This window comes from Acanthopagrus latus, chromosome 21 (genome assembly GCF_904848185.1).
Source record: "Acanthopagrus latus isolate v.2019 chromosome 21, fAcaLat1.1, whole genome shotgun sequence".
Classification (NCBI taxonomy): domain Eukaryota; kingdom Metazoa; phylum Chordata; class Actinopteri; order Spariformes; family Sparidae; genus Acanthopagrus; species Acanthopagrus latus.
Window position 1 is genome coordinate 20,157,564 of NC_051059.1, and position 14,129 is coordinate 20,171,692.

Sequence of the window (14,129 nt, forward strand, 5' to 3'; positions counted from 1 at the left end):
CTCCCCAGAAATGTAGGCTCAAAATTATCACTGTGGTGTATGGAGGAGTTGGTGGAGTGCTCGTCACTCTAGGGCTTCTACAGCCAAAAGTGTGAGTCCTACCTCTGAACAAAGAACACCAACTGAAAGCCAACAGGATTTCTATGTAAATATTGTCCATGCGAAGTAAAAGCTGTGGGATCTCAAGGTTTTCCAGCTGCTCTCCTCTCTAGGAGTCATGTGACCCACTCTAGCTCACACAATACACACCCATTATAAAATCAGAAGACAAGCTTAAAAACCTGACAACTAGCTGAGCCTGATCTTGGAGAACACATTGCAGGAAAAGACAGAGCTGAGCCTGCTCTTGAAAAACATCTATCCACCCATAATCCATTTCGGCAAAGCAATGTTTCATTAATTGAAATTCCCACCATTCCTAATTAAATAACCCTCACTCAAATCATAAGTCACAGACAATGGCTGTGTCCCAATTCGGGGTCTGCACACTTCAAGTGCGCATTTAAAGTGTGATTACTTCACTATGCCGCGGCGAAGGGTGTCCCAATTCAAAGTGTTCTCATGATGCACCCCACAAATGCGCACTCCTTTTACCTGTTTTTGGAGAGTGCACTGCTACTACACTTCGTGGTCTCACATATCCCAAGATTCATTGTGCACCCGAAGAGAAGAAATAACTAAATAACCTCGAGTGGCGCAGATCTCGTATTTAAACGTTAAGTATTGGGTCTATACTTTACTCCTTTAAACATCCAACGCCAGATATATTAAACTTCAAGGTAAAATACGCTAGTAATGCTCAGCTTGATGCCTTTGGAAGTAAAACCTTAAAAGCTTCACTTTCAAACCTTAGACATTCAGAGGTTGACTTGTATTTTATATCTAATTGTGACTGTGGAGATGTTAGAGACTCGTTTTACATAAATGGACCAAGATGAACAGATTCAGATCAGGCTGCGATCCCTGCTTTATTTCCAGACTGTAACACTGTAAAGTTCACTTAAACGTTTAAATAAAGAGCTAAGTTTAAGTTAGCTAAGTTGTTAGTTGCTTCATTTATGAGTTCTTTTTTAATTAGTTGCTGGTAAATTTAAAACAACATAACAATCTAAAATCAAGACAATATATAGTTTCATATCACGATAATGATATATATGGTATATATTGCTTGGCCCTAATATGAATGTACATAATTTACATGTGAAAATGTATATTTATAGTCACCCTTCACAAAACAATACCAAGTGCTATATCACAGCGGCTGTAGTTCAGGGGTAGAGCCAGTGTCTTTTTATCAGAAGGTCCCTGTTTTGATTCCCCTGCTCTGCATGTTGAAGTGTCCTTGGGCAAGGTACTGAACCCCAAACTGCTCCTGATGTGCTGGTCAGCACCTTGCATGGCAGCCACCACCATCAGACATCAAACACAGGAAGTCAACAGTGTGAGTTTTTGTTGCTTTACTCAAACTACTGCCTGTATCTAGTCTTAATACTTTCACAGATACCTGGATAATTTTTCAAATGGACCTTGTGTTTTTTTTTTTTTTTTTAAGCCATGTTAGTGGAGTAGCAACATGGATGGAACCATCTGTCAGCTGGTTCGTTGGTCAACTCTTCTGTTCTAAACTAACATTTGATTTTGGGGGATATTTGGTATAGACATTCATGGTCCCCCAAAATATAAATATCAGAGGCAACTGGACTTGTTGGAATTGCCCATGATATAGCACTTAGAATTACGACCTATGTCTTCATCAACTTCACAAAAGCAATGCTCTGCACAGATGTGACATTATTTTCTCAATGTCTGAACTATCCGCAATAACTCTTGGCAGTGAATGTCCTATATTTGTCCCTTTAACTCCTTCCGGCTGCTGTTAGAAAGAAAGAATGACGTCACTTCACATTTGACACATTTACAGTTTATTGTCCTGTCATGTACACACTGCAGCTGCTATGCCTTGTTAGCATTTCAGGTTTATTTACTTTTTCAGTAATAAGTCATACATGCCCACATAGATATGTGCACTGTTAAAATATTTGTTATCACCATGGAAACAGTATGCTCGTTTATCAAATTGATGGTCTCTTTTTGACATTTCTTTTATTCTTCCGGCAGATCACACTCAAAGTAAATGGAAACGTGAGGATCGTGTTATTACATAGATAAAGTCTCAGCTGTAAGATGAACACAAAAACAGAAGTCTGTACACAATTCACCCAGATTTGCAATCAAATTTTGTTCGGCTACAGCGGCAATAAAATAAGAAAGTCTTCAATTGTTTTTTACTTTAAGCTTTTGTCAACACATTCAAACACACACCCAAACACAGACACACCACAAGCTAAGGCACTCTCAGCTTGTATCAGCTTGGAGTATACAGGGATCACGAATGGACGGCACCAAACAGATAAATAGATAAATAAATAAATAAGTTGGCGGAAATCTGCCTTTGCTTGGAGTTTAAAGCTGATGTTTTCATTCTTTGGATAGAAGTGATAAGAACCAACAAGTCAAAATCAACAACATTAATGAAGGGAAAGTGCCTGTATATTATGTGTTGTGTCTATAGCACTAAAGGATAAGTCCTTTGGGTGTTATTTCATATTTTCTTATTGCCAACAAACCCTATGAAATGACAAAAACCAACAAAGTGATAATGCATCTTCCAATACTTTTCTGACCACTGGCTCCTGCTGAAGCTAGAAAACTTTACATACAACTAACAAATAAAGTGTCATTTAAAAAAGTTACGTCAATTTTTAAAACAAATGCTACGCAAACACAAGAAAGTGCTTTTGTTGGCATCAGCTCCCCACTCTAGTGATGGTGTCACACACTCTAGCTCACACAATACACACCCATTATAAAATCAGAAGACGAGCTAAAAATCCTTAAACCTCAAAACCATGCAAGATTTCACAAAATGAGTACATGCCCAATAGTTCAAAAACACATTTTTTTCCAAAAGTATAAAAGATGGAAAATCCAAAAATTGGTAGGAGAAGAAGCAAGCTGAGTACTACAGAATCAGGAATAATAATAACGTCAATAAATTCCAGAGGGACAATAGTGTGAATGCTAAAGAGCATAATAATAACACTATCTTAAAGCTACACTGGTAAGTTTCATCTACCCTCAAGTTTAATGCGAGGCTCAGAGGCCTGTAAGGATTTCCCAGTCTGCTTCACGATGATGCTCTTTATAGAGGAAACAATGCCTGCAGTTTTGTCATGTGCAAATATTTATCCAAGAACGCATCCCCTCGAGGTGCCAAAATAATGGGTATTTTTTCAGAAAACTTAAATGGAATCTGTGGGTATTGTTAAATGCTTTTTCTATAAAAAAACAGTTTAAGACAGTGCCCTGCTGAACCATGTGGTGAAAGAAGACCACAGTGTGAGGTTTTATACATTTACCTCCTTGAATCACAAGAGTTTCATTGTTAGTGGTGCTGGGGGGAGAGATTATGGGTTTCGGGATACTTAAGAATAGGGTTAGACATAAGGTTTAGATTCTGGATGAGAAAGGACCCCACTGAGAAAAGAGAGGTTACACTCACAGAACAACACTGCCACCTGTTGGTTTGTAGGCAGTACTGCAAGGGTCCAAAAATGAAAGTCTCATCCATGGATTGACTCTTGTAAATCGGGTCAAAGGGGAAAGGCAAAGCTGGTTTTGAACTAGCAATTCAAGTATGCCATTACAGCTGTTACCTAATCTGATTTTGCAATGTCTCTGGGCAAACCTGCAATGGTCAGACACCCAAGTTTCTCCTAGAGCAGTTGCAGGAGGTTGTACTTCCACACTACAATCTCTGCACCTTCACTGTCCATTGCCTGAAATGTCATACTTGTCATACATGCATAAATGATAAGGATTTTTACAGCTTTGTCAGCTAAAGAGAAACATTTTTGCCTTCAAAACATTTTTGTGCCTCGTCTGTTCATATTTTAGGTAGGGCTAATATCACAAGGTTCACTTCAACTGTTGCTATGTCCAACTGTATATAATTGTTGCTACAGATTTAATAAACTTTACCTCTGATCAACACAGATACATTAAAGGAGGAGTGCCTCATGCCCAGTCACTGTAGATATCCCAAGTAACTAACAATATTCCTCACATCCCAGTAGACTGAGTTACCAGGTAATCATTACCTAGTGCAACATTTTTGCCATGCCCCCTTTCTGAAGCATGAGTAACATTATTTCTCTAAACCAATTCAACCACTTCTGTTAACTAAGTGCCCAGTCACTTGAAAGACACTTTTGCAAACTAGTAGTCAAGAAGAGACAAAGCTAAACACTGGAGCTAGCATACATGCTAACAAGCTAGATTTACCAACAAGCTATGTAGTTCGACTGCAACATCGTAAGTATCATCTTAACCTTGTGGTTAGAAAATAGAATTAAACATATCAAGCAGGGGTCCTTACTTGTCCAGCAGAAAAGCGGCCATCTTTGCATCTTCATGAGTCCTTACAAATCCTGCAGCTCCCTGCACCTCTGAAATGACGGTGTGATATTCCTTCTAGTTTTCTTACTGTCACGGTCCAGTTCTTTGTTTTTACACTGCTTTCCTTCGTCAGTCGTCTTATTTCTTCTCTTTGATGTGGACAATGGTGGTCCCAAACACCTGGGATAGACATTTTCCTGCTCTGTTGTCTCTCCGCCATTGCTCGCAGTTGGAGCTTGAGCTTGAACTACCTGACCAGGTAAGAGCAGGCACTGCGCCTGCGCGGGTAGGAGGCACTGCGAGAGGGAGGGGGGTTGCCAGGAGCATGATTGACACTTCTTAGACACACCCTGTACTGCCCTTGCAGCGCGTTTCTTGTTGCAAAGCTAGACAGCCAGTTAACACTGAGAGATCCTCCAATAAACAGACAAGGCTTGACTTTTCTTGTAGTTTACTTTTCTCTGAATCTCCTTTGTTCTTTTTTGTAAAACTGAAACATTACAGAAATGTGAACACATATTAGCACATAAACAACAATATATACAGCATTATGTATGTCCACACACATGTCTATGTCACACCGAATGTTAGCTTACTACTAGCAAAACATGTTCAAACTAAAACGACAGAAAATGTCTGAAACCTACTAATAACACAAAACATCCTTAACATACCTCTACTTAAAGACATTGTACTTACAGACAAATAGTCTCCAAGGCAGAAGCGTGTAGAAAAAACACCCAGCAGGAATACACTCCAGCGCTGACTTGTTTAGCTGCTCAATTGAAAAATGTGTCTGCTTGACTGCTGGATTAAAACTGACCAGTAGATGGCAGTGTACAACACTAAAGGTCAATGTAAATAAAATATGTTTTTAACCTTTTAACCTTAGCTTGTTTATGAACTTTTAACTTATATTCTATCATGCCGACTAAACTTTAACGGCAGCACACACCCCATCTAAATCTAAACGTTAAATCTAAATGTAAAATGACATGAATGTTAATACATTTAACATCTCAATGTTGAATGTAGATATTGCGTTTGAATTTTAATGTTTAATGTTAAATCTAGACTATATTAGATTCAACTTTATTGTCATTGTGCACAGTACAAGCACAGACACAACTAAATATAGTTAGCATCTAACCAGAAGTGCAGAAAGAAGCAGTAAAGTGCAAGTGTGTTCCGAATAAATTGTGCAGCAGAATATAGACAGATTTACAGTATTTACAGTATTTACAGTATATAAATAGAGTGTAAATAGGTCCAGGCAAAATAATTACTAGCATTACTAAATGGAGATACAACTCTAAATGTGAAATCTAAATATTAATGCCTAGATGCCTTTTAAGTTCTAATAAGTCGACTGTAACTTTTACAATGTGGACAGTATTGACTTACATTACTTCAGTTTGCTTCAATCGCCTCCATGTATCATGTCATCCTCCAGGTCGACAGGGGGCGATGTTTCCAGTGTTGTCTCGTCCTCTTTCGGTGGAACACATTATTCAACATGGCGGCCCACAGGATTGCATGTCTAGGGTTTAATGCCCTTTACTCCTCTGTCTGCGCCCCACAGCAGGTAACTTACTTTTGATAACATATTTGGTTTCATTTAAAGTGTTTACTTAGAGATGGCGTCGCACATCTCTGACGCAGCACAGAGAACGCGACGTATTCAGAATTAGCCAGTCAACTTACTAGCTCTCCTACGTTAGCATGGTAGCTAATGCTAGTTAGCCTGCTACGTAATGTTGATGTTTATTAGCTGTCTGTGTATTTACTGTAAATGGTCGTCCGATTTACAATTGAGACGCATGTCTCTAGTTTTTTAAATGTGGTATCTTAAATATTATTAGTAGTACATATTTTTGGGGAGCTAACTGTCCTAAAATCCTTCGTTACCTGTGACAACCACACCAAGTCTTACAGAGTCTTCATCAGTCCGTTTTTGCAGCTCAGGCGAATGACCGAGATGAATGCTGTAAAATAATTCCGACAGTCTGTTATTGCCCCAATCCCGCAAATTACTTTATTGAAATGTTAACTCAGAAGACATATATAAACCTGTAGGGTAAACGTAAAGCTAGGGCGTCGGTAGGTTAAATAGTAGGGAAACAATATACTGTATTTACAACATAAATAATACATTCATGAGGCCAAGGAGGAAGATTTCTATTATCTTCTGTTATCAGGGGTGTTCAAAAACATATGTGATTTAGTATCTCATCCATAAGAAGGCTAAAAATGTTACTATTTACAATCTTTGCATGATCACAGTTTGAACAATATCATTGTCCTCTGACAGCACAGAAGAGATTATGCTGGTAAGAAACTTTGTCAGACTGTAGACCTTACAGTCTATAAAAAAACTACAGAAACAAATGACAGCTTAAGAATCAAGGGATTCTGTCTATTTCAAAGAATTCTTTCTCCTCCAGCTGACAAATTGCAGGTTCTTCTCAATTCTTTATTTTGTCTTCATCAACAATGGTCATATTTGATAGATAGAGAACTGAATAGGGTAGAAACTGCCACTACAATGTGAGTAAGGGAGCCCCAAAATCCGTAGTCCATAGCACTGTGGATGATCTGTGTACACTGGGGCGTAATATAAGCTGTCAAGTAATAACAACCACTGGAACATCGTGCGCAGGCCCTGAGGAGCTGCTGGGGTGCGGTGGAGCAGGTGAGGAGTTACTACGTTGACTGGAGGATGGTGAGGGACGTCAAGAGAAGACAGATGGCCTTCGACTACGCTGATGAGAGGCTCCGGATCAATGCGCTGAGGAAGAACACCATCCTGCCTAAAGAGCTTCAGGTATGATGCAATATTCCAGTTTTTACTCTGCGTGTCATAGAATTTAAGTTGGTGTTGTCATTTGTTAGATTTCACCAGAAACAGATTGTGATGGGTTGTTATATCATGTTGCTTTTCCATTAATTTCTGTTGTCCTAATTAATAGTTCAGAGTGTACAGTTTAAAGGATGTGATTCACAACAACTAGGGTGATTCCAAATAATTTCAAATGCCAATAATTGTTGAATTTGCTTGTTTAATATTTTTTGCAGGAGCTGGCAGATAAAGAAATTGCAGCGTTACCCAGGGACAGCTGCCCTGTGAGGATACGCAACAGGTGTGTGTTGACCTCCAGGCCTCGTGGAGTGAAGCGCAGGTGGAGACTGAGTCGGATTGTCTTCCGTCACCTAGCTGACCACAACCAGATGTCTGGTATACTCAGGGCGAGGTGGTGACCATGGTACACTGCAGTTGGCTGTGAAACATCGATCAGACGAACAGGACATCCACATTCAATCTCCTGTTATATTTATATTTTCTTTTTTTCTGAACAACAAAAAACATACAATTCAAAAATATAAATGTTACTCCTTGTTGGAGAATACTTACATGTAACTCAGAAATCTATGAATAAATGTTGTACATTATAAAACTTTTTCCTCCAGTGCCTCAGTTGTTTTTCGAATGTAATAGTTGAAACATGAAGTAGCAATGTTTTAGAGTATTTTAATATCAATATGGTCAAGAAACCTGCAATATTTTATCTTTGCATGGTTAGAAAGTACAAAGTCAAACAATCCATTTGAATGACTTCCCTTTCAAATTTATTATGTGGTTGTTTATGTTTGGCTCATGAGTAGTTTTCAGGGTTCCAATGGATACTTGAAATCTTTGGAAGTTTTTGAATCTGAGGAAAAAGTCAAGGCCTTGATAGTTTTTGAAAGAAGTCATGAATGAATATGGGTCATTAATAGTGCTATTAGTTATCCTTGAGTCATGTCTTAAAGTAAGCCTGTCTGGAAAATCAGTTTAATTGCACTTTTGGTAGGGTCAGGGTGGACTATTATAGACTGAACTGAGGAAACCCAAAGAAAGTTAATTTGTTATCTACTTGTCTTGAATACAGGATGGTGTTTGGATATTAAATTGAATTGAAGAAATATTCGAAAATGTACGGATTCAATGTATTTCCTTTATGGATTCATACTCCATAAATATACTGTATAACAATTACAATGTTTTTATGTTATGGCTGTTAACACTTCCTACCGGTACGTGGCGGTGGTGCGCCTGTAGGCTGGCGGTCCGTACACCACTTATCGTAAAGAAGAAGAAACAATAGCCGCAGACTCTCAGGGCAGAGAACACTGAACGCACACATCTCTGAACCCAGCTTACATTAACTGATAAACACAAATCCCCAAATGGATCTAACCGAGCAGGTAAACATCGTATCCTTGTTCAATTGAGTGCAGGTTGTCAGGGCAGGACTTGGGTTTATGGCGTTAGCATTAAAAACTACCAGTTCGATCAATGCTAAGTTAGCTAACATGAGTTAACTTTGCTAGCTAGCATGCCACAGCGAAAAAGATGTTCCTAGCAGTGTCTGTTATTTTAATCTGCACTTTCAAAAAGTATCTATCTTCATTTTAAATCGATCTTAAAACGCGTGTTGTAAAATATAATAAATACACATACACATGGTCCCACTCGTGTGTGGCGATAATGTTATGTCAGTAACTGTAGCCAGTTAGCTAGCTAGCTAGAACATACTAGAACATCTGGGTAGTGTGTAACTAACGCTAGCTAATGTCGGCTGTCATTATTTGTAATCATGGTATAGAGATGTAACTCGAGGGATTTTTTTGTAATGTACGGCTTAAAGTAAACAAGGGTGGGGGCGGCAATGATGCATTGAGTAACTTAAGTATAGGGACCAAGGTTCAATGAAGCTGTAACGTTATGTTGACATCCCGTGACGAGCAAAGACCTCAAGTTACCTACCGGGATCCAGTTAGTTTAAGGGGGGACGCTGGGCAGACATTCAACTCGGAGACACCCAGCGGCGTTTTTTGCTGATGTGTAACGTATTCATTTTGCAAAAAATAATTTTCTTCAATAGAATGTGACCCAGTGACTCCAAATCAATGCCTAATTATATTAATTAATGAGACAAATAAGATACACTTTAACGCACAGCATTTTATATGAACATTAATTGTGAAAATTCAGCATTGTCAATAGCTTCAATGCCATGTGACCCAGTGACAAACAGAGAGACATGGGTGAAAACACAAGCTTCTTGCCGGTGTCAAAAAATTCAGGGATGCACGTTTCTCCAAAGTCTAATTCTTTCTTCAATACAGATCAACCAGCTGGAGGCAGATTTGCAGGAGCTGGGCTCCCTCTTGGAGAAGGCAGAGAGGAAAAGAGTGCAGGAGTTGCTGAAGCAGGAGCAAAAGAAGGTGGAGAAGGAGCTTTCAGTCAAACGCCAACAGAAGGAGCAACAAGCCAGGAGAGCGGCAGACCCGTCTGCTGCCTCTAAAGCAACGTACACAGTCAAGATCACCAACTATGGTATGGTACCATTGTTTCGTAAGACTGCCGGTCATTCGTGTGAGTGCAGAGGAAGAAGTGTTCACATGTTTGCCTCTTCTGTGCAGCTTGGGACCAGTCAGAGAAATTCGTCAAAATTTACCTCACATTGAAGGATGTGCACACAATTCCATCAGAGAACGTGGAAGTCAACTTTACAGAAGGGTAAGCTGGTCATCAACATACATACATATACACAGTGTTTATTATTCCTCATGTTAATAACCATATTTTCTCATTCCTTCTTTTGTAGGTCCTTCTCTGTGTTAGTGAAGGATCTAGGTGGGAAAAACCATCAGATGACAGTCCTCAACCTGTTATACCCAATTGATGAAAAGGAGAGCTATAAAAAGGTGAATACAGCCTTTTCATCAGTTTAAGAATTAGACTGAGTTTTTGATAGACATATGCATAAGCATGGCATCTTCAATCGATTTCTGAAGCTTGATACTTGTGTTAATGCGCTTTAAACATGGAAACTTTTTTTTCCTTTAGAAAGGTTTAATAAAGTACGGATGGCTGGTGTTTGGTACCATTCAGTACGGTGACAGTACTGAAACAGTATCCGACCATACTTAATGACTTGTAATGACAGTTGTGTTCGGCAGTTCCTAAATGTTTTGAAAATCCAGCAGCATCAGAGAAATCAAGTTGTCCTTTTTCATCCCAACTGCTGAATTTCAGGCTCATTGTTGATGTGCATTTTACACTTGGATTCAGTAGGCCATCTTCTGTTTTGAAAACAAAGCACCGGAGTCTTGTTGGCTTTTCGAAAAACGCCTGAAACCATTTTTCCTCCCTTCAACAGATCAAAACAGACATGGTCCTGGTCATGTGCAAGAAGCAGTCAGCAAAGAAGTGGGAGTACCTAACAAAGGTGGAAAAGCTGGCGAAAGACAAAGAGTAAGTTCAAAGAAATAATGATAGAGTTTAGTGAAATAATTTGAACAAAGCAGTAATTGTTATTGACGGAAGACCACTGCACCCTTCAAGTAACTGTACAGTGTCTATGATGCATATGAATGGTACTACTACTGATGTGTTTTCATTGGCTAATAAACAACGTTGTGAGCAGCTTTGTTAAAACAAATTTCTCAGTCGGCCAGTCTCCCCCATTCTCCTACTCATGTCAGACTGGTGTTTGAAGCGCAGTATCACATCTGCATGCCAGGTGTCGCTATATGTGCTGCAACCTTGAGTGTGCGCATACAGGACATGAATGGGACCATTCCGAGAAACAGGTAGAAACTGTTTTTCATTTTGTCCCTCAACAGGAAACCCGCTGTTGATGACAATGCAGACCCCGGCGACGGCCTGATGAACATGCTGAAGAAGATTTACTCAGAGGGAGACGACGAGATGAAGAGAACCATCAACAAAGCCTGGTCAGAGTCCCAAGAGAAAAAAGTCCGAGGAGAGGGCATGATGGACTTCTGAAATGCACTCACTGCTCTTCCACAGCAGGACGGGCTGAAAACCGCCAGGGACGCAGCTGACAAGACTTGAATATTAAATGTTGTGGGTTGAAACTTATGTCCGATATATACATATATAAATCATCATACATAAGATGTTGGGATTAATGTCTTAGCCCCTCATTTTTGGCCCTGGTATTCTGAGAGTCATGAGACATAAAACATAAACCTCTCAACAGATTGCACAGAAAATGCCTGCCCAGGCACAAGTGTGCTGTCCAGCAGATGGCAACCTTAACATGGCAAAAAAAAAAAAAGTTTTTGCCACTTTTATTTTGTTTTGAAAATCTAGATTTCATGGGTTAAAGGACCACAATGCAGTTGTTTTTCTTGAGATATATGTCTGTCAGTAGTTCATAGTATAATTTTGGACCAGAGTGAATGAAACATATGAGACTTGTTCTGTACAGTTACATCTTAATATTGTTCTGCGCAGCCAAACTGAGCTGATATTTAAGATGTCTTCAAGTGTACATTTGCCAAAGTCATGCTTATAATACTTTGATGGATATTAAGCTTGCCACAATTTGTTGGAAGATTTACTGTCAGAAAAAAGTGATGGCATCAAATGTTGTTATTGCCATGTAATGCAATAGACAACATGATAATATTCATTATAATATGGAAGGCACACCCTTTCAAAGAGCAGTAAATTCTGAATTGTTAATGTTTAGACATTGCAATTGGAGCAATTGGATTTTTTGTTTTTCTTTTTCTTTCATTCCACAAGTAGATATAGCTGCAAATACAGCCCCACTGATGCATCAGCGCAGTGTATTCTTGTGTATTACTGCATGGGTCTGTTTTTTATTCCATTCCTGTTGCATAGTGCAAAGCTCTGAAACACATTGTTTGTCATTCCTTAACATGTCGGTCTCCGAATATAACCTTTATTCACAGCTGCACTATTCAACGGTTGTGATTGTCCCTCCGACATTTGTGAACATGTCAAATTTAGTTTTAATTACGCTGACTGTCTTTACTTTGGTTGTTGTCTTCATCTGACGTGTCTTGTTGCTCGCCCTCAGGTTTGTTCATGAAGTTCTCACAAATACAGATCTTCAGACTCATTCTTCTTTGCCTCTCGTCTGTGATTTAGAAATCAGAATGTATTTTTATTAACTGTTGTAACCATTTATGTTCTTGACTTGACTGGCGCAACTACACACATATGGCTTTTAGAGTGGTCATTTAAATATACTTTCCTGAAGACCTGCCTGCTCACAGAGAAGTCAGTATTGTATTTTCAAGGCAGTGAGATAAGATACATGGTATAAGATACATGGTGATATGAGCAAGATGTCCAGGTAGTATTTGATAACAAACAAGGATGCTGGTTACCTTGGTTACAGTGTGCAGCACAGTTTCTGATGATTCACAGCCTGTCTGCAGTTTTAGACATATCCAATTGGTCATCATGCCCAGAAGTAACCCAGAGTAGCCTGACAAATCTTCATGAGAAAATATGTAGACTACATTTTTAATACATGTGTCCGTTTCAGCACATATGCTTAAAGAAGTAATCTGCATATAATTTACCATTTCTTTGCTTATGTGCTTATTTGTTTTTTTCAAGTTTGTCATTACTAAGTGCTAAGAAAAAATACTGAATCCAATCCAATTTGATCCAAGGCTGCTAGAAAACATCTGGCCCATCCACATTTCCTGATTTCAAAATCTCGCCCCCAATTTTTATTTGTAACTGAGTCCCCCTGTTACATCCTGTGGCAGCAGGCTTGTGAATAATGAAGGCCAGCGAAAACTAGGCTAGTGAATTAATGCAAGTTTTAAATCATTTAAGTCCTGCAGAGCAGGAGCCCTCGAGCTGCCCATTGTGTCCACCAGGTGGCAGCTGTGATCAGCAGTTCACCTGGGTCACCCTGGGGATCACACCTGAATCTCACACACACACACACACACACACACACACACACATGCACACAAGGGGGAACTCTGACTCAAGACTGTATTGCACTGAGCTTCTGAGGTATCTGAAGGTTTCTGGTAGAATAACAAACTCACTTCTGTTTCTGCAGCAGTTTTGATTAATTAATTATAAAGCCCATTGAAATATTTTATGAACGGTGGGGGCCAAAATAATTTATGAGTCACATAATTGTTTTGTAAACAGAGGGGAGTCAAATTATATAACCCGCTGTGATATCCCCATGATGATCAGGGCTGCATTACTGCTCTGAATATGCTGTGCAGACGACATCTTAGATCTGTTCAGCTAATGTGTTCATTTATTTGCGACACGTGTTTATACTGCGGCCTTTAAGAGATGAATGACTGAAGGTGGTAAACTGTGAATCATTACCGGTCCTTGGGAGTGCTGAATGAGCCACAGCAACGTGGCTGCATGGCTCATTTTATGGAGGAGGTGACACATTAAAGGTGCACTATGCTAGTTTGTCATATATGCAGATCCTTCAATTAGGCGACACAACATATTTACCACACAAGTATGATGTTTTATGTCGCATATGAATCGACATGAAATACATTTTTAATTGCAGACTTACATTTCTTTATAAAAATCTCCCATAAACAATGACAGACCAACACAAACAGACAGGCAGACAGACAGCATTCAGCGACACACCTGTCAAATTCATACTCAGAACAAATAAGGGGCAGCGTGTCCCCATGGCAACCTGCTAACTGCTGTCAACACTAGCTTCCCTTAGCTAGTGAGCTCAGTTCGCAGTGCAGCTTGTGGTTTGGACTGGGAGCTCGAGGAGGACCAGGGGAGTGCCGGGGCTAGCTGGTTAGCCTGCTAACTGCATCGGATTTCT

The 14,129-nt window shown here is 39.5% G+C and overlaps 3 protein-coding genes across 4 annotated transcripts in view; 2 read left to right on the forward strand and 1 right to left on the reverse strand.

Annotated features, from left to right (window-relative positions):
* tnn (tenascin N) overlaps positions 1–4,565 on the reverse strand; it is a 66,583-nt gene extending 62,018 nt beyond the window's left edge. Inside the window, exon 1 of the mRNA XM_037083170.1 lies at positions 4,439–4,565. Within this exon, the coding sequence (XP_036939065.1) occupies positions 4,439–4,475 (37 nt within the window). The 5' untranslated portion in view covers positions 4,476–4,565. The remainder of the gene's footprint in view (positions 1–4,438) is intronic.
* Positions 4,566–4,606: 41 nt separating this feature from the next.
* mrps14 (mitochondrial ribosomal protein S14) lies at positions 4,607–7,918 on the forward strand. 2 transcript variants are annotated; one of them, XM_037083175.1, is made up of 4 exons: positions 4,607–4,717; positions 5,912–6,043; positions 7,118–7,282; positions 7,534–7,918. In XM_037083175.1, exons 1-4 carry the CDS (start codon positions 4,613–4,615, stop codon positions 7,714–7,716), a joined length of 585 nt encoding a protein of 194 aa, XP_036939070.1. In that variant the 5' UTR covers positions 4,607–4,612; the 3' UTR covers positions 7,717–7,918. The 2 variants fall into 2 exon arrangements, with proteins under 2 accessions (XP_036939070.1, XP_036939071.1); XM_037083176.1 differs by lacking the exon at positions 4,607–4,717 and having other exon boundaries at positions 5,893–6,043; positions 7,534–7,916.
* A 626-nt stretch (positions 7,919–8,544) lies between these two features.
* Positions 8,545–12,402, forward strand: LOC119010753 (calcyclin binding protein). Its single transcript, XM_037083174.1, has 6 exons — positions 8,545–8,703; positions 9,628–9,838; positions 9,925–10,021; positions 10,110–10,209; positions 10,665–10,759; positions 11,131–12,402. Exons 1-6 carry the CDS (start codon positions 8,686–8,688, stop codon positions 11,291–11,293), a joined length of 684 nt encoding a protein of 227 aa, XP_036939069.1. The 5' UTR covers positions 8,545–8,685; the 3' UTR covers positions 11,294–12,402.
* Positions 12,403–14,129: the final 1,727 nt, after the last annotated feature.